The following is a 21,153-nucleotide window of genomic DNA, read 5'->3' as shown; positions in this document are numbered from 1 at the left end:
AAATGTAGAGCTGTGTTCCAGTAGCCATGTTTCTTGATGATGACTGAACAATGATATAGCTTTCACAATGAGACTCTGTGAATGTGAAAACCTTGTGTCTGATGCTCCTCTTAGCTACTATATCAACAGAAGAGTAGAACATATGGAATAAAAATAAATAATAGGGGGGAACAAATGTTAAAATAAATTTAGTTTGAAATGCTAGTGGTAAATGAAAGCAAGGGGTAAGGGGTATGGTATGTATAACTTTTTTTTCTCTATTATCGTTTTATTTCTTTTTCTGTTGTCTTTTTATTTCTTTTTCTAAATTGATGCAAATGTTCTAAGAAATGATGAATATGCAACTATGTGATGATATTAAGAATTACTGATTTATATGTAGAATGGAATGACATCTTAATGTCTTGTTTGTTAATTTTTTTTTTAATTAACAAAAAAAAGTTACAAAAGAAAAAAGAGTGGTTGTTAAACTGGATTAGGCAGAGTCATGTCTCCACCCATTTGGGTGGGTCATGATTAGTTTACTGGAATCCTCCAAAAGAGGAAACATTTTGGAGAGAGATTCAGAGAGGGCAGAGCAGAGCAGAACAACATAGCCAAGAGAGGCACAGTCCACCAATCAGTGACCTTTGAAGATGAAGAAGGAAAATACCTTCTGGGAGCTTCATGAAACAGGAAGCCAGGAAAAGAAGCTAGCAGATGACACCATGTTCACCATGTGCCCTTCCAGATGAGAGAGGAACCCTGACATTGTTCACCATCTGCCATTCCAGATAAGAGAGAATCTCTGACTGTGTTCACCATGTGCCCTTCCACTTGAGAGAGAGAACCTGAAGTTCATCGGTCTTCTTGAACCAAGGTATCTCTCCCTGATGCCTTAGATTAGACATTTCTATAGACTTGTTTTAATTGGGACAATTTCTCAGCCTTAGAACTGTAAACTAGCAACTTATTAAATTCCCCTTTTTAAAAGTCAAAAAAAAACAAACATACAAGGGCCTAAACAAGCTGTGGTATATAAATACAATGGAATATCATGCAGCTGTAAGACAGAATAAAGTTATGAAGTATGTAACAACATGGATGGACCTTAAGGACATTATGCTGAGTGAGATTAGCCAGAAACAAAAGGACAAATACTGTATGACCTCACTGATATGAACTGACATTAGTGAATAAACTTGGAGAATTTCATTGGTAACAGACCATCAGGAGATAGAACAGGGTAAGATATTGGGTAATTGGAGCTGAAGGGATACAGATTGTACAGCAGAACTGATTGTAAAAACTCAGAAATGGATAGCACAATACTACCTAACTGTAATACAATTATGTTAAAACACTGAATGAAGCTGAATGTGAGAATGATAGAGGGAGGAGGGCTGGGGGCAGGGGAGGAGGGCTAGGGACACAAAAAAAAAATCGGAAAGAAAGATAGACGATAAAGACTGAGATGGTACAATCTAGGAATACCTAGAGTGTATAATGATAGTGACTAAATGTACAAATTTAAAAAATGTTTTTGCATGAGGAAGAACAAAGGAATGTCATTACTGCAGGGTGTTGAAAATTGATGGTAACTAATATTTTAAAATTTTAACTTATGTGTGAGACTAAAGCAAAACATGTTTATTTGGTACAAAATTTATATTTTGACTAGTGCATTTCCTAATATAACTTAAGTAGACAGCTTAATTGAACACCATAAGTACATGGGACCTTGAGTAGGGCATGAAATTTTTTGGTTTGTCCAGAGTGATGCCCCTATAAATCCCAGGGTGATTTGAACAGTGAATAAAAAAGTATTTGCAAAGTCCCCTTCAGGGAAAGTTGAGAAAGGGGGAAAATTCAACTTCCTCAAGTTGAATTCTTGATATTCTCACAAGCAGTGGGGACAACCAAAGCTATAGGCTGAGCCCCCAGTCTTGAGGTTTGTTCATATGAAACTTAATCCAACAAAGGATAGCTCAAGCCCACTTAAAATTAGGCCTAAGAGTCTAAGAGAACCTCTTCTGTTGCTCAGATATGACCTCTCTCTCCAGCCAACACAACAAGCAAACTCACCACCCTCCCCCTGTCTACGTGGACATGACTCCTAGAGGTGTGGACCTTCCTGGCAACGTGGGGCAGAAATCCTAGAATGAGTTGAGACTCAGCATCAAGGCATTGAGAAAATCTTATTGACCAAAAGGGGGAAGAGTGAAATGAGACAAAATAAGTGTCAACGGCTGAGCGATTCCTAACATAGTTGAGAGGTTATTCTTAGGCATTAAACAGATATCACCTTGTTAGTCCAGATGTAATGGAGAGGCTGGAGGGAACTGCCTGAAAATGTAGAGCTGTGTTCCAGTAGCCATGTTTCTTGAAGATGATTGTATAATGATATAGCTTTCACAATGTGACTGTGTGACTGTGAAAACCTTGTGTCTGATGCTCCTTTTATCTACTTCATCAACAGATGAGTAAAACAAATGGAATAAAAATAAACAATAGGGGGAACAAATGTTAAAATAAGTTTAGATTGAAATGCTAGTGATCAATGAAGGGGAGGGGTAAAGGATATTGTATGTATGAATTGTTTTCTGTTGTCTTTTATTTCTTTTTCTGAATTGATACAAATGTTTTAAGAAATGATCATGATCTTGAATATGCAACTATGTAATGATATTATGAATTACTGATTATATATGTAGAACGGAATGATCATAATTTAAAAAATGATTGCATTCATACAACCTTCTGGAAAAGAAATATTTACAGAGACATAAACAGATCAGAGATTGACAGGGGCTGTGGTGTGAGGGAAGGGGCTGACTAAAAAGGAGCAGAAGGGAATCTGGGGAAGTGACAGAACTGCTATCTATCTTGATTGTGGCAGTGGCTGCACAAATCTACATGCATTAAAATTCATAGTACTGGACACTAAAAAGGACGAATTTTGTTATATATAAATGGCTCCTCACTAAATATGAAGAAAAAGAATATGGCAACAAAATAAGCCAAACAGTTCAGTATCTATATACACAAGGAAGCAAAAATGCAATAAAAACATACAAAATATGAACCAATTCTCTATATCCTCTCTAACAATTGTTATTTTCTGTTTTGCTTTGTTTTTAATAATGGCTATTAAAAGGAAAATTTAATGTTGCAAAGATAAATCACAGAACAATAAAGCAAAAGGTTATCAATTTGCAGCTAGGTCAGAGGGGTTTCATTTGAGATACACAAAATAGTGACTTGAAAGTGAAAAGGAACAGGAACAAAATAGATGTTGATCATAGAAGTACTAAAACCATTCCTGTCAACCCTAAAGAAGAACAAGGGCTCTATCTGAGATTTACAAAAATTTCATGCACTATGATTACTTTCTAGAAACCTACAAACTCCAGATGGGCTCCAGGGCCAAATAAATTCTGAAACCCAGAGGAGCCAGCCCTTCTAAGAACATCAACTAATTCCATCTCCTATCCCATACTGTCGAGACCCCTTTCCAACATGAACAAGTTCGAATGGGCATAGTCCAAATACCCCTAAAGATTGGGAGAAGTATCAAAGAAGAAAAAGGCATTATAACAGAAAAGAAAGGATTTAACAAATGATTATGTCTGCTGAATCATTATATTGATATTTCTTTTAGTCTCTAATGTCTTGGAGCAACTAGAAGGAAAAATCTAAAATTGTGAAACTGTAACCCATACCAAACTCTGAAATCTATTCTATAACTACTACAATGTACTTTGAAATTTAATGCTTTATATATATATATGTTATATTTGAAAATAAAAAATGTTAAAAAAAAGCATAGAAGTGTTATTACTTCTTTCATCATTCAGATCAATGCTTCTCAAAATTTAATGCATGTACTAATCACCTGGTGATTTGCAGATTCTGATTCAGTAGGTCTAAGGGTTGGACCTGAGATTTTGCATTATGGGTGATAAATGAAGTCACACTTAGAGTTGCAAGGACCCAGATTACCCCAAAAAAGAATGACACATCCAACACCAAGGATAAATCAGACAGAGAAGATAGCAGAAGGTCCAAGGGCAATGCATTCAGAATGCCAATGCTCAACCTCCTCATTTTCAAAAGACAGTCATTCAAAGGATGAGCCTATGGTATTTATCAACTGAAGACACCCCATCTTGGTACATCACAAACAACGAGACCTGACTTCACCAATGATTCCAGGAAAAGAAATGACCACGACCCAGAGCTGCAACAATACTGAGCTCAGATTAGTTGGCATTCACCCAGCCAGACTTGAATTTTCAAGTCTGCAATCAACTTTTGCCTACATTCACTAAGTAGGAACCCCAGCCAAAGTCGACCAAGATTTCCCTCTGGCCACTACTCTCCTGTTCACAATCTCCATTCCAGCTATATTAAATAACTTATAGGATCTATTGCAGGCCAGGCTCTCCTTCCCATCATGTCTTCTCTTCCCCATTCTTCACATGGTTAATGCTTACTTTTGCATTCAAACTTCATTTCTTCCATAAAGCATCCCTTGATCCTCATTCTGCAGGCTAACTGGGCATTCCCGTCATGTACCCCCACAGTGCTCAGTACTTCCGCTATCACTGAACTTACCATTCTGTATTGCCCCACTAGACTCTCCTTTTCAACTCAAAAGAATGAAGTCCTTATACCCCAACGCATCTTTTATATGTGATAAATTAATTTCTCTCTTTTGCCTGTAGAATAGTACTATTTAAGTACCATCCCTGGGAGAACTGAGAAAATTGCTCAAATCATTTTCTATGCTTTGTGCTTTAGATGAAGAACCAGACCCTGTCAATCTTATTCCTCACCATGCCTGACACTTGACTCCCAACGAGCATTCAACAAAAGTCTGATGGAGCAGCTGCACAACTGCACTAATCCTATTCCTTGTTGACAACCCTATTCTAAATCTTTATTTCAGTCACTCTCACATTAAATATTCCAACTTGTTAGAGACTCCTTGATTCATGACCCTGAATTTACTTCCCCATTTTGGGTTTACACTCATCTCTTTGAACTGACCTTTGCCACCTGCCTAGGGAACTGACCTCTTTAACTGACCTACTACTGTTCTCCCCTACTTCATACTGTACCCCTGACAATTTCCCAGCCACATAGTCTGGCAATTAAAGGACTAAGTAAAGAACTATATATCTTCTCTCTGATCACTGCAAGAACAGACTTATGATGCCCACTGCTAAAGTGAATGGAAAAGATCTGAAGAATAAGGGTAGAGCCTGGGAACACTGGATGAGAAACTGGAGCCAAGTAGCAGTAAGAAGAAGAGCCATGTCAGAAAGGTATAATGGACAATGTGCTCCCTATTCAATAATCCCTGCTTCTAAAAATATTACTTAGACTTTAATCTGCAGGATCCATTTTCTAGCCTGATCAAAAAGGATCTAAAAATATGGCAAATACATCCGAGAATTCTTAATAGGCTGAAAGCTCAACGTCCATATTTGCGATTCAAGAGAAAACTGTGAAAAACAAAATACAGAATCCAGTCAAATAATTTCCAAGAACCAACAAAGACAGAGACTCCTTAACATTTTCCAATTCAAAATCAAAGGTCTCAACAACTACACAGCTCAATTATTGAGACAGATTCAATTCAGTAAGGCAGTTCACAGCACAGTTTTCGTACTATTTACAGGTGAGAACAAGGGCAGTATATAGGTTCATATGGTTCCTTGGTAGGGCTGGAGCAAGGCCCTTCACAAGTGATAAGTCTAATTATGCCTCTAGTGTAAATCAGCAAACTACAACCCATGAGCTAAATCCAGTCTGTTTTTATACAGTTTTATGGGAACAGTGTTTATTTATTTATTTATTGTCTGAGGCTGCTTTCATGCTACAACAGCAGAGCTAAGTAGTTATAACAGAGACTGGATGGTCCAGAAAGCCTAAAACATTTACTACCTGGCCCTTTACAGAAGGTTTGGCATCTCCAGCTCTAGAAGTTCCCAAGTTCCCAAATATCACTAAAAGGACATCTCCTTTCTCCTGGCACAGTGCATTTGCTCCTAAAACTGGTTTTCTCTGTAACTTGTCCCTGTTTCTGCCTAAAGTTCTGTACACTGCATTGTCAATTAACTCTCTTCCGAGCCAGTGCCAACTTCCTCTAGCATGCTTCTAGCTCATTCTCTAGTACTTTGTTCTCAAATTCTAACTTTTGTTCTGTGATGTGATTTTACTAATTATATTTTAAATATATTTTGTTGGGTATATTTCAGTAATTTCCCACAAAGACAAACTAGTTCGGCAAGAATCTCTCTCTCAACTTCTGCTTCTAGGGAATGTGACTTAAGATACTATAGTTAAGTCAAGTCTCTCTCATGTAAAAATAGCATAACCATCATCTCTTTGTTTCTTATTCTTGAATCACTATCCTTTCTCTGCCTCCTTCACATAATCCTTCTCTCACTGCAATTTGCTTCCTGCCCTTTTCACTCCAGTAAAACTGCTCTGGTCAGTATCACAGAGAGCTCCTCCATATTGCCAGATCTAACTTCTTGGTAAAATATCTCACCGGGTCTATGAGCAGCACAGCACTTTCTCCTCCTTCAAATACTCCCTCACTTGGTTTCAGCATAACACTCCCTCCTGGTTTTCTTCCTCCCTCTTGGGCCACCTTTTCTCAGCCTCCTTTACTGGATCCTCTTCTTCTCTTACCCACTTCTACTCCATACCAATTAAATGTTGGATGTTCCTCAAGCTTCATCCTCAGTGGTCTCTTATGTCTCTATAAAACATCCTTGGGCAATTTATTCACGTTCCACTGACACTGTCCAAATCTACACCTCTAGCCAAGAGCTCATTCCTAAGTTCCAAATCCTATTATCCAACTACCTACTAGTTTTATCTACCTGTGTGTCCTCAGGTATCTCAAAATCGACATGTTCAAAACAAACTCATCACCGTACCCTACTCCCTCTGTCTCTGATTCCCTTCCTACATTTTGTCTTGGTAAATGGTGCTACCATTCCCTCAATTATCTAACTCTTAAACGTAGGTGTCATCCTAGTTTCTTCCTTCTCCCTTACTACCTATTCCCTTACTACCTACATATAATCACCATGTTCTATCTTATTAGTCTTAAATTCATCTCCCCTTTGCAATCCACATGGCCACTGTGACTCTTATCTCTCATCCAAATCTATTAATAAGTAACTTTCTCATCAGCCTTCCACAATTAGCCCCTTTCCTTTAAATTCTCTACTCTTTCACCAAAAATACTTTTCTACCAAAATATCTTAATACACAAGTCTGATTATATCACCCTGCCTCAAAATTCTTCAATGACTCCCAATACCTACATGATAACAACTGAATCCCCTTACATGGTATACAGACACATCATGATGTGATCCCTCTCTACCAGCCTGGCTAATCTCCTGCCACTTTATATCCCCTCCTGCATGTTAAGCTCCCCAAATATCTGCAGTTTTCCAGATCTACCATATTTTCTCAAGCCTCCATGCCATTCTCACAAAATATTTCTCTCTCGCATTCCCTATAATTCGTAAGCTTATATTTGTATGTCACTACCAGTTTCTACAAAACATGGGATAAGACAAAGACAGCAGCAGCAAGCAACAATATCACAAAATACTATTAGTAAATCCTTTATGGCTTACAAATATTACCAAATAAATGATGCCAGTATATTTCCTTAAAATAATTCCCTTGATATTCACTTATAAAATTGCACCACTGCACCATTAACTTAATTCAAAGATCAACAAATATTTACTACATATTAGCACTGTACTTTAAAGTAATAATTACATGGCTAAGGATGACTTTAAGATGATCTAGATCATTTTTAGGTACTTCTGAATTCCTTTTTCATTAATAGGAATAAATCTGTAGTAAAAGACCTAGAAGCTTTTACTAAGTCTGACTAATAACCAGAGGCAGACACTTTACAGATGGCTCCTTAGGAATGCAATGTATAACAAATATAATTAATCCAGTGTGTGAAAGTCACTGGCATGATTCACCAAATCTTTTCTGTTATCCCTACTTCTACTTCTTGGCCCTCTTGTGGTTGGGTATGATCAGGGACTAGATCGGCCAATGAGTTGTGAGCAGATGTGAGTCCAATAATTCTGAACCAAGACATTTTAAATGTGGCCCTCCAGGGCTCTGTTTTCTTCTGGCACAGAAAAGGACAATATCCCAATGGCAGCTGCTCCATCTGGCTTGGGCTCTGGAGTAAAGATAATGCAAAGTAAAGTCTTTAGAACACCTTCATGGGCAAGGAGCATGAACTCTAGAAATAAATCAGGTCATAACATAGCAAACCTAGTATTTTCATGACTCAAAGGAATGTATATTGAGACACCAAATCTGACATTAACACTTCATATCTCCTGTGAGTAAACGTTATCAACTGGAAAATTAAGAGCTAGGAATAGTAAATTCAAGCTGTTATGCAGTCTTGGCCAAACTGATTCTCGGTCTTGATTTCTAAGACAGAACAATAGTAATATCTGACATTTATCAAGCACTTATGATGGGCTAGCACTGCTATAAGTACTTTACTTACATTAAATCATTCCTTACAGTGCATATGAATTTCACCAAACCATTTCCACGGAGTTAAGGAGGAATGAACTAGTTTTCTAGCAAGTAATCCTGAAATATTAATTGGGAGTTTCCCAGCACAAATAAGCTATTCTATCCTTAAATGATACATTCCTTATTTGAGACATTTCAATTTGAATTACAGAGATCTGAAGGCATGTTTAAAGCAGGCAAGAACCTGAAATATCTGATCCCAGAGTTGGCAATAATGAAGAAGAAAAGATGACTGTTAAAAATAGGCTTGTGTATATAACAATCTTGGGAAAATTTGATCATGGTAGCAGATATACCCTTACCTACCATGCTGCTTTGGGTAGAGGCTCCAAAGACCTTGCCCTCCATCATTAAGCAACTTCCAAGTCTTTTTTGGGCCTGCCATGTAGTCCAAGAAACTAAACAGTTCTCAGAAATCCTAATTCCACAGGAATTGAGAACAATCCAAAATGATAGTGCTTATATAAGAGATTGGATTAAATATAATCTAATGTGATGGATGCATATTTAAAGAAGAACTTGGAAGTCAAACCTTTAAAACAATCACTTGAAGGAAAAGTTAGTTGTCAACGGAAACAATTTACTGTACTAGACAAATTTCATGTGACCAAAAGGTTTGGAACAGCCATTGAAAATTAGGGATTAAATGTGCACTTTGATTTTCCTTATTGTTGTTTAATTTAGAGCAAGAACAGTCACTCCTATCAGCACTTCCTTTATTCTCTCAAACTCAAATTCTTTCTTTCTTTCTGTGCCAATCTCCTCCAAAACACCCATCCATACTTCTATTATTACCTTACTAAAGTATTAGTTCCTCTGCAATCAAAATAAATTTTTTAGTAGCTATACAACAGAATGCAAATTAGAAAATCAAATTGTCTTTGCTTTTTCATTCTTTTTAAAACATGTATAAAGTATGTTTTGCTGTCATTTAAGTGAAATAATGTTGTCCTAAAAGCTAACAAAATGTTTGACTGATTTATTCCCCATTGTATCCTCTTATACAATGTAGGTGTTTAATAAATACCTGTGGGATAAATGAATAGTGCCTAGCATTACAGATATCTAGTAGGTATCAATATATCAAGTAAAACCCAGCCTGTCTTACTATACTTTTAAATTTTCAGACAGTTGAATACAGAAGCTAAGTTCCAATGAATAAAAACTTCACTTAAAATCCTGACTCTAGCTAGTCAGGTTCTTTCCACAGTTCTCTACTTAACTGGGTCTGTTTCTAACAAGTTCTTGTCAGCCTCCTTTGCTCTGATTTTGTCCCAACAGCTCAGCATGGCTGGATTAACTAAGCTGCTCACTCTTGTTCCTAAATCAAGCAAGACAGGCAATATTTAAACAGCTTTAGCCTCTTCTCTGGGAGAACTTAGCTTTTAATTCAATTCCCACATCCGAAATACTAGAGCTGAATTCTGGGCTCCCAAGTCTTCTTTGGTGCAACCAAAAGAGGCCCAGAATTCTAGCTCTCAGGGTCAGTCTCCTGCTCCCAGGACAACTCTAGCCAATTCTCCTATCTTGAAAACCAATTCCCATCGTTAACTACCAGCCCAGCAGCTGCTCTGCTTATAATATGACAGTCCCACATCCTTGTAATTACAGCCCTGCCCCAAAGCCCCAGCAAGACCCCCACCTCTAGATGACAAATGCCTGCCTGCCTTCTGAACATCTGGGCCACACACCCCGTGAATTTGAGATCTGCTGCCTACAAGTTGGAATGGCTCATGGGTGCAACCTCTTAGACTCTGCCTTCTCCAGCAGGCTATAGTCCTTTATTCAACCTTTCCAGCTGAGTCAACTCTCTCAGTCTCTGGCATACTATCTAGGGAAAGATTCTGACTCATTCTCACCCCCTGCCCCAAGAAGATATTAGACCTCTCTAGTCCTATGATACAACCACTAGAGTTCTAAATTTGTTTTTCTTTCTTTTTTAAATTAATTTTTAATTCTTCCTAATTTGTTTATTTTCTGAGAATATATACTAGGTCTCTGGTCAATACAATTGCAAGTCATCTTCTTGACACATGATGGCAACCTATGATATTATCTAATGTTAAAACATACATTATTATTTTTATGAATTTATGCCGATTTTTATGATACCTGACAATATCCACATACAGATCTAATAACTCTCTCATTGATATCTCTAGAATAATATATCAAAAAGATAATGAAATCAACAGATATATGAATCCCAGCTCTGTTACTCTCTAGTTGTATGTCCCCTGAATAAGTAAGCTCTTTAAGTACCAGTGTTTTCAGTCATAAAATTGAGAGACAGACTAAAAAACGATGCGAACCACTAAATACAGTACCTGGTACATAGTAAGTACCAGTAAGTTAGCTATCATCATCTGAACCACAGGGCTTATATATGCTGACTTATAAGGACTGTATTTGAATATTAAGGGTAAGAAAATAATAAGACAAATTTAACATAGTTAACAAAAGACAAGGTGGTGTAATGGTTATGGGAGACAAACTTGATGGTAGGAAGGACAGAACAGGAAAAGAAAGAGAATGGAAAAGGCAGAGTAAAGATCAAATAAATGGCAAGTAGAAGAGCTTACCAAGCAGAGAGCAGTATTCTGCAAACCTCTGTAAAAGGGTGCCAAGGCCTTTGGTCTCCCTGGAGGGCAGGATTTTGATTAGCATAAGGAATCCTGCTGCTTTGGCGAGTGTCTAACAGGATTAATAAAGAGGCTGCAGCACTCAGGCAATAGAATAGCAGAAAGAGAAAGCCTTGCTCCCTATGTGTCTCCCTGAACCCTGAAAATTTCACAGTCTTTATGCCAAATCATTCCCAGCCCAAATCATCCTCATCCTGAAACAAAACAAACAAAATAAAACCTCTCTCTCTCCTCCTTCATTCCCATCCTTCCAACCTTAGTTCAAATGTAACCTCCTCTATGAAACCCTCCCCAATTCTCTCAGTTTGTTGCTCCCATAAGAACATGTATCTCTGTTTCCATCCAGTAAACCATACCATAATTGTTTCCACCCCCTTCCCAAGCAGCTTACAATCTTTTGAAGGACAAAACCTGTATACTATCCAAGTCTATATCTCAGGATCTAGCACAGTCAGGGTGGGTGGAGGATGAGAAGCCACTGGATCAATGGCACTGCTCTAGGCAGATCAGGGGTTCCTAATTATATGGAGGACATGCCCCGGCCACCCCCCCAAAAAATCTGAGGAAAGCCACCGACCCTCAGCCTAGAAAAATACTCATAACATATTCATTGAAAAAAGAAAGAAAGAAAAGCTCCATAGAAAAAGGGTGTTTAGCTAAAGTCAAAAGATCTGGATTTTATGCCCGGTGCTGCCAAAAACTCATTGAGACCGCAAACAAGTCTCTTATCCTTACAACACCTTAATTTTCCAAATGCATAGTAAAGAAACTATCATTTGCCCTCAAACATACTTTATTAGATTTCTGTTATAATAATAACCATTTTATATGTGTGTGTATTCACAAACACACATGCTGTAAATGTGGAAGAATTCTCAAGTCAAAATTGTTATATAAGAGCAAATTATTTTTATTATTGCCTCACAGTTTGATAATTTTACAGCTATCTACTTTACCAAAAAATCATGCTGTGAAATAAATTGACTATTTACTGCTATAGCTAAAAGAACTGTTGTTATTTTTTTCTAAAACCCCAAAGGCCCTACTGTAGTTTACATATCCAAGAGGGGTGGGGACAACAAGCATAAAGAAGCAAAGATGAATAATCCAATTAATTCACAGTTGCTCACACCATTGACTACAGATTTCTTTGTTAACAATATGCTTTTGTGCTAACAAACCGGTAAGACAATTGGCCAGTATGCTTGGAGATGTTTATATTCTAACAAGTCAGGGATTCTTGATGATAGTCTGAATATTCTCTTCTCTCTAGCTTTGACCCTGTCACCAACAACTGTCATAGGTGGGCTACAGCCAGAAAAGCACCACGTCCCCCCCTCCCACGTTCAGAAGGTGAAGCTCTGAAATACTTACTCTAATGAGGCCTAAGAAGCAGACCTAAGGGGGCCAATTTCAATATAAAAAGCAACTGTCAGGTAGCCATTGTGTAGACCCTCAGGCACTCCACAAAAACTGAATGGATAAGAAACCCCTGGCCATCCTCCACACCTCGGATCTTCTGAAAGCTGAAGCAGCCCAGGAACACACAGACAGTCTCTCTTGTCATTTCCCCTCCCCTGGCCCTACCAGCTCCTCAAAGGTTCTGGTCCTCCTTGCCATAGTGGGACTCTCTCTCTGTCCATGTCAATCACTCTCCAGACGATGCTATCAATAAAAAGAGGACCCTGTCTCTGTGGGAACTTCATGGCCCAGCCACAACTGTTAGGGTCCACACTGCTCATTCAACTGTCTTCCGGCCAACCTAAAATCTGGGATCCTGAGAGTTAAGCCCCAGGACCCCTCCCTGCTTCTTTCTCTCCCTCCCAACTCCTATTATTATGGGAGTGAGCCTTGTTACTTAGAGTGTGGTTCCTAAACCAGCAGCATCAATTTTGCCTGGGAGCTTATTAGAAATGCACAATTTCATGAATTAGAATTTGCATTTTCACAAAATACCCAGGTGAATCATTTGCAAATCAAAGACTGATAAGCACTGGCCTACAGGACAGGGCTTCAACCCAAAAACTAATACATACAAAGACAGGAAACAGCTTATCTTAACTTCGCTCTACAAAGCCCCTAGATGAATGCCATGGGCTCTCCAGATTCCTGAACACTTACTAGCCTCCTGACCCCTCTATTTTCCTCTGCCCACCTGACAAGAAACCCTAGTGGTGCCTACTCCCACACAGTTCAGTGATGCTAGGCTTCTTTGCCAAATACCTGGCCACATGTCTACACCTCTGGAGGCAGCCTGAAGCCAAGAGGGCTCCAAGGCTCCTCTGACCTAACCTGACTTAAGATCTTAGACCTTGGTCAGGAAACCCTCAGAGGCTTTTTTGTGACTAAGTACCATTTCTCAGGCTCCAGCCAGCACCCAAGATCCAGGGGCTGCAGTCTGTTTTCCTTTTGACTTGACAGATGCCACAGTCCACTCTAGGCCCTGCAGTATTTCTCTCCACAAGACTGGCTATTGAAAAGATTTAAATTGAACCAATCCAGAGGATAAGCAAAGAGACCTTTTACATTTTAAGGGGATTTCTACTGACTGGAAAGTACTTTTCTTACTGTAGGAGAATGCAAGTGACAACAGAAATAATATATGGAGAACAGTACAAATTACAGCAGACAGGCTTTTTCACCAAAAGTTCCTGACTCTGCCTTCTTTGGATTTGGCTTCCTACTCTTATTCCTGAGAACAGATTTCACTAAACATTCTCCCTTTCTTGCTTAAGGGCTAGAGGCATGCCAACTTCTTCCACCAAGCTCCTTCTTGCCAGCAGACAAGTCTGAAGAAGCAAACAAGGTAGAACAAAACATACATGCCCTCCTAGATTTCACCAGGCCACATGGAGCTATGAGAGTCTGAGCCTGTTTTCCCCCTTTCACTGTCCTCTGTCCCACCACAACCTCAGAATGCAGTCTTTTCAGCATTTTCCCTAAGCCAGGCACAGCTGAAATCTGCCCATTAGAGTTCAAGCACCCATAAAAACAGGGGTCCGGGTCACACAGCATTTCCCTTAGCTAAAAGTTCATCCGCCCTCTTGCTGACTTTCAATTGCTGGCTTGCTCAGGCTTCAGCCTTCTCTTCTTCAGCTCCACTCTCTAAGTGATCTCATCAGTACATTAACGTGGCTTTTAAGCCCACATATTTTGCTGATGACTTCCAAATTTACCTCTCTAACTTCAATTTCTCCTTGGAGTTCCAGACTCATTTGTCCAAACATCTTCTTTGTTTGTTTTCAGTAATTTTTATAGTTTTGAGGTATAAATCACATTCAATAAACCATACATATTTAAAGTGCACAAACTAATGAGTCTTGGCCTACAACTGTGAAACAATCCCATCAAGATAATGAGTATATCCATCACCTCCCAAAGTTTCCTTGGGGCCCTTTGCAATCCACTCCTCTGAACCCCTCCCCAGGTAACTACAGAACTAATTTCTGTCACTATAAACTTGTTTGCATTTTCTTGAGTTTTATACAAAGTCATGTAGAGGGTATTCTTTTTGTCTAGCTTCTGTTTCACTCATTCTAATTTATTTGGAGATTCAACCATGTTGTTGCACTTATCAACAGTTCATTTTTATCACTAAGCAGTATTCCATTATGTGTTTACCCATTCACATGCTGAAAAACATTTAGGTAGTTTCCAGTTTGGAGCTATTACAAATTAAAAAAATGCTATGAACATTCACCTACAAGGCTTTGTATAGACAAATGTTTTCATTTTTCTCAGAATACCTAGGAATGAAATGGCTGGGCTGTATTTAAATGTCTGCTTAACTTTTTAGGAAATTGCCAAACTGCTTTCCAAAGTGACTATCCTCTTATATTCCCACAAGCAATGCATGAGTCTTCTAGCTATTCCCTATCCTTGCTAAACACTGGTTATGGTCAGTCTTTTGAACTTTAGCTACTCTAGTGGATTTGAACATCACACTTTTAATTTACATTTCCTTAATGATCAATTAGGTTGATCATGTTTTCATGTATTTATTTGTCATCCCTACATCTTCTTCAGTGAAGTGTCTGTTTGAATCTTTACTGTATTTTTTAACTGGGTTGCTTGCTTCTTCTTATTGTATTATAAGAGTTCTTTATATTCTAGATGAAAGTCCTTGGTCAAAGAAATGTTTTTCAAATATTTCTCACAGTCTGTGGCCTGCCTTTTCACTTTTGTAATAGTGTCTACTGAAAAGCAAAAGTTAGTAATTGGCTACTGGCCTTCCTAGGGACAGTAAGGGGACTATGCATGCCCTTTCTAACCCAGGATGCTCTACGCCAGTACCAGTACTATCTTGCACCTTCTGACATCCTGAAGCTCTGTAACAGCTAGGAGTACACTGACTACTGGGAAACTCCAGAAGACAAAGACCCAAGGAGAGCTTCAGGAGGTGATGAACCACTGTCAGCTACTTGGAAATTCTTCCACCAGGCTGTGATCTCACTAGCCCAGCAATAACTCAACCTAAATCTGCAGGAAAGAGAACATTATGAATAAGTTTTCACCACCCGAATCAGCATAGGAAACCACGCGAAACTACTAGTCATTTGTATTCTGGGCTCTCAATGCTCTGTCCTGACTCAGGGTATGGTCTCCTTTAGGCCTGTAAGACAGTAATAATCTGAAACACCCTGCAACTGGCCTTCACCTCGGCCAACTATCACCACCCTGCTTAGGGACCACAGCTGATCCTACAAGTACCCACCAAGTACACAAAAAAGTCTCCTCGGAATTAATAATAAAAGAGCTCCAGGAATATATCATTCAAAACCAAAGATAAGGCTTATCTGGCCTTTAATCTTTTCTGCTTTTAGATATTAACTATAAACTAGAAAAACAGCAAACTATGTCTATGAAGCCTCAATGTATTGACTGTGGGAATTTATGCAAATTCTTAGCTGCTCCTGGGACCCAGGCATTCACCAAATTAGACCTCCAGAAAGCAATACAACCTTATCCTTGAGTCTTAGAAGAAGTACAGGTTTTTGTCCAGGAAACAAAGACATAAAGTCAAAAGCAAGAACTCCTAAGTCACAAATCTTCCTTCTAGATCTCAACAACAAACACTCTTACCCACAATGTACACTAAGCCTTGGTCAACAACCTACTCCTACTATCTTTCTCAGGCCTCCTGCCCAGAACAAGGGCACTTTTGATTCTTCTGACAATACCAGGAAAGGCTGCGCTTGCTGGTCTTATTAACAAAGAGGGTGAAAAGCAAGGGAAATAACACAACTGATTTATTTATTCATATGTTTGTTTAGTTCAGCCAGCCTCTGCTTGGGGCCATACAGAGGAATGGTGACAGGAAGTTTGGCCTTGTTCTTTAAAGCGATCTCAGCCACGTCTGCAGAGCTCAGCAGACGCTCTCCTGTGTGCTCTCCATGGCTACACTTCAACCAGTCAACATCTCATGCCTCTACTGGTCTGCTCTAGACTCACTGATTTGCAACTACTCTTCCATTTCTTCCTATTCTATTCACTCACCCTAAGTCAAAGGAAGCCACCATTGTTCCTGTTCCTTCTTCGGCTCTCTTCACTATCACGTGCCTCTTCACTCCCTCAGATGACCTCTAGTACTATTTTCTTTGATTTGACCTGGCCCTAACAAATTCTCATTGTTTCCAACCTGGCCAATACTGTATTTGAACTTACCCTCAAAAAAAAAAAAAAAAAACAAGAATGGACCTAAATCAACCTGCCAAATTCCTAGGGCCTGGAGCCAACCACTACTTATATTTTCAAGGACTCAAGGGAGAAGTCTATACCCACAATTGGTGGCAACTAGGCAGGGGGAGGGAGACTAAATCTGGACTAGAATAGTTCACTCTCTATAACAGCTGGCACTTAGCTTCACATGAGTAATTAAAATTATACTTAAATTTGCATGTGTGATTAGGATCTGACTCTTCTGCTTATACTCCCCCATTATACTAAGTTCCATGAGGGCAAAAATTAGCTTAATCATTACTAAATTCCCTGCATTCTGAAAACCACTGACACATAGCTGGAACTCAATTATTCTAGCTCTGTCAGACAAAAAATTTAATTCGTACCTCAACGAAGTTCGGAGATGAAGTGGCGCTCTCTATATCACATCTTTTCTGGAAAGGCTAATAAGAGCTAATTTTTTTTTTTTAGCTCTTACAATGATTCAGGCACTATTCTAAAATATTTACAAGTATTCTCATTTACTCTTCATAACAAACCTTTGAATTATGATTATTCATCTATGAGTATTTCCATTTTACAGCTGAGGCATTTGAGGCACAGAGAGGTTATATAATTTGCCCACAGTTATAAAACAGATGGAATTCAAACCCAAACAGCCTACATTAGATCATTTTGCTGTGATACCTCTCATTAAAGACACCTAATTGTTGCTTACCAATAATTAAAGATAGGATAGGAAGAAATGGTATGAAGAAAAGTTCACATTTACATATGCTGATTGCCAGTTTAACATGACAATTCAAAGAAACTGTAAACATGAACCATTCCAATGCCTGACCTTTACTGATGTTCAAATAATAGTCAAAACTGAAACCACATCTTCTTTTTCAAATGACAGACATAAATGGAAACTGAAACCCAGAATATTCTCATATTACAAGCACTTCCTTCTGCCACTAGATTCCCATTTTATGAAAACCCATACATTTTGTCTGCCAAGGGAAGCCCAATAGCCAAACTATACCCTACAGAACCAGATGTGCTTTGCCTGGGTTTTCAAGGAGAGGCAGCAAACATATGTGTGGAATGCCACCATCCCCATGGCTTTGTCTTTCAATTTCTATCCATAGCATAAGAAGTAGAAAAATAATAAATATTAAGTTTGAATGTATCCTGTTAGCTTTCCTTCCATCCTAAAGAATACTGGAAGTCAATGCAAAGCATGAGTTACGGAAGGCAGGGGACAGGGTAGGGAAAACAACCCAAAGCTCTGCCCAGCAGATACCTCTTAAATCCCAAGCATTTTGAGGGTCTGCTTCTGAGGCAACACATGATTTTACCACAGAGCCTTAGAAGTCCAAGACTAGTTCCATTTGTGATGCCTCATGGATGTAGCATGGAGTGTAAGGGCCCTGAAAAAGTCTACAATTAAGAAAGGACAACTGAACTCACCTTCCACTGTTCCTCAGGAAGCAGTTCCACAACCACCAGATCCCCGTTCAAGGCCCTATTACGAGCGACAACCCCATCAATAAAAATGTCTCGGTCACCCTCCTGAGTTAAAGAGAGAAATAAAATAATGATCAGTTTACCAAGGCTTGAGAGCAAAATCTCTTTGGTTTAAAAATGTTAATTTCTATACCCCGTCCACTGACCTAACAGGGACACTAATATGCAGCAACAAACAGATCGGAAGGGAATTCAATTAACTGGGGCTAATATAAATGGGAAACAGGGATGAATATATAAGAGCAGCTTAGCAGAAAGTTCAAAATCACCAAGTCAACAGGATTTACTAGAGGCAAGCCACAAACAAACAAGCAAACAAAAACAGATAAAGCAAACACTGAAAGTGCATACTTTCATAACTGAAATGAGAAAGGATTGAATTTATCTGAGGTAATCCTTTTTTGTTTTAAATAAAATAAAACATGACGGTATTTTTCTATATTAAATGAACTTTTTTAAAAGTACCAAAGGAGAGGTAAAAAGTAGAAAGTTTCCAAGAAAGCAAAAGAACAAAACAATAACACTATACAATCCCCCAGGAAAACTAAAGGATAGCAGGGACAGCAACCAGCTCCAGGCACTGGGCTCTCTAAAGGGAAACCAGAAAACTCACACTCCCCATCCCACTGTGGGAAAGTGGCAGAGAGGACAAATTTTGGTTGTTTTCATGAAGAACTAGGTAGAAAACAAAGAAAAGGAAAGCCACTGCTACAACCTGAGATCCACAAGGCATTCTCACACTCCACCTTTCTCAGACTTGGGAGCAGGTTATCTCCAGGCCATGAATACAAGCACACAGATGCTTTCACCCCAATCACACACTCAAAACACAGAGCCCCAGTGAGCTCCCTAGGATAAACCAACTGTGAATGTCCTCCTAGATAATTAGGTAAATGAAATGACCTGCTATATAGCACTGGAAAACCATCACCAAAAATTACAATTTGAGTTTCAGACTATTTGTTCTTAACCCTCTCCTCTTAATAACAATTCACAAGAATAAGCCAACCATCTGCTTAGCTGATCCCTGGTTTGTAATTCAGAGAAAAACCCTCCTGGGGTCAGGAACATTCAGGGCAGGGGGGAAGTATGGATTTGGGAAGGAGGGGCATTCCATGTAGAGAGATCAGACAAAGAAAATACAAAAAAAAGTGGGCCAAGAAGGAGGGACCACAGAGTTCAGGGACCAAGAAGTAAATTTTAGTGTTCAGAATCCAAGTGTGAAAGAGAAATTGGGGACTGCAAAGTCCAAACAAAAAGCAAAGCTTCTTATCCTTGTAATGCCTTCAGTAATGATTTCTAAACTTACTTAAGCACCAGACTCTTCCTTTTAAGCCAAATTACTTTGCAAAAATGCTTAAATGGAACAGATATTTAAGGAAAAGCATACCTTGGGCAGTCAGGTTACATGAAAAAATTAAGTATTTTTAAAATGTTTCATCAACAAACATACAAACATGTACTCTTAGATTTTTATCCTTCATAAACTTTATACCATGTACTCCTTTTCAAGGAACAAAAGAGAAGTTAAATGTCAATTTTTCTTAAAGGAGGTGATAGCAATGGGGTCTCAAATTTTCTATTAGAGACTCAATATAGATAATATTTAACACTCAACAGACTGAAGGTGACTGCTATGAAATTTTAAAGTTAAAATAAGTTTTCTTAAATTCACTAATCAAAAAAATCGGGGGGATGAGAGAGTGGAAGGGTGTACAAAGTTGATTCTCATTCTATGAAGCTCAGCATTTTTTAGAGTTTCCAGTTACAAACCATTAGAGATCTTTCAGAACAGTCTTTCCAATTTGGCCATGGGCTGGCAGCTGTGGCCTGCACTCTCTGCCAAACCTGACCCCACCCTGTCCCTGAGGAGCAGCTACCGTGTTAGCCGCAGAAACAGACTGCTGCTGACGACCTCATGACAAGCTTCTTCTCAGAGAAATAAGAAAGAAGCAACCAGTAAAAGAACAGAGTGAACAACTGAAGTATGGCTCAGCATCTTCAATTGCACCATTCTGAAATTTATAAAGCAATATGGATCTCTCTGACTCTGATGGAAGGAAAAGAGCTGTATGGAGGTTATCCTAACCCATTACAACTACCTCTAGGGAGTTAAGAGATATTTAGTTTTTTTGGAAGTGCAGGGTCTGGGAAGCAAACGGAAGTTAAGAAATATAAGAGGATAAGATGCTGGCATTGCCATCTTCCAATCCCAAGAAACTAAGGAGAGGGAGACTGAGTTAAACCTTAGAGGCTAATAAAACAAATCTACTGATGTTGTATTGCTACTCAGCTCCTATTCACTCAGGAGCCTGCAACTACTGCTGTACCTCTTATTTTAGATACTGAACATAGGAAACGCTCAATATTAAAAGTTTAAGTCACCTACCATACAGCATACATTCTTAAGGCCAAAAAGTTCAGCTTTTAACATAAATGCCTACCCATCACAAAAAAAAAAAAAAACAGAAAAGAAGAAAAATGGATAATGAACAATATTAGAGGAAATATAAAGGGTACTGAGAATAATCAGCCTAACTGTCTGAGGGGCATCGGGGAGAGGACAACCCAGGTATGGCATGACGGTCAAAGCATCCTCCACCAATGGAATAACTCCCTGTGGACCAGAAATAAATTCCACCACTGTGCAGAGGGTACCCCCAGTAACAAGATGCACAAAAATATTACAGAACTTCTTGGAGATCAACAGAATACACAACAGTAA

General features: G+C 38.8%; 1 protein-coding gene across 5 annotated transcripts in view; it reads right to left on the bottom strand.

The window, feature by feature from the left end:
- Positions 1–21,153, bottom strand: part of DIS3L2 (DIS3 like 3'-5' exoribonuclease 2) — a 526,830-nt gene that overhangs the window by 397,245 nt on the left and 108,432 nt on the right. For all 5 annotated transcript variants that reach the window (XR_013173119.1, XM_077155428.1, XM_077155431.1 and 2 more), the window contains exon 5: positions 18,372–18,473. Coding sequence is in view for 4 of the 5 variants with exons in the window: in XM_077155428.1 (XP_077011543.1) it covers positions 18,372–18,473 (102 nt within the window). In the remaining variant the exon portion in view is untranslated. The remainder of the gene's footprint in view (positions 1–18,371; positions 18,474–21,153) is intronic.

Source organism: Tamandua tetradactyla, chromosome 3 (assembly GCF_023851605.1).
Source record: "Tamandua tetradactyla isolate mTamTet1 chromosome 3, mTamTet1.pri, whole genome shotgun sequence".
NCBI lineage: Eukaryota > Metazoa > Chordata > Mammalia > Pilosa > Myrmecophagidae > Tamandua > Tamandua tetradactyla.
Note: the sequence above shows the minus strand (reverse complement) of the source record. Positions and strands in the feature narration are given on the sequence as shown.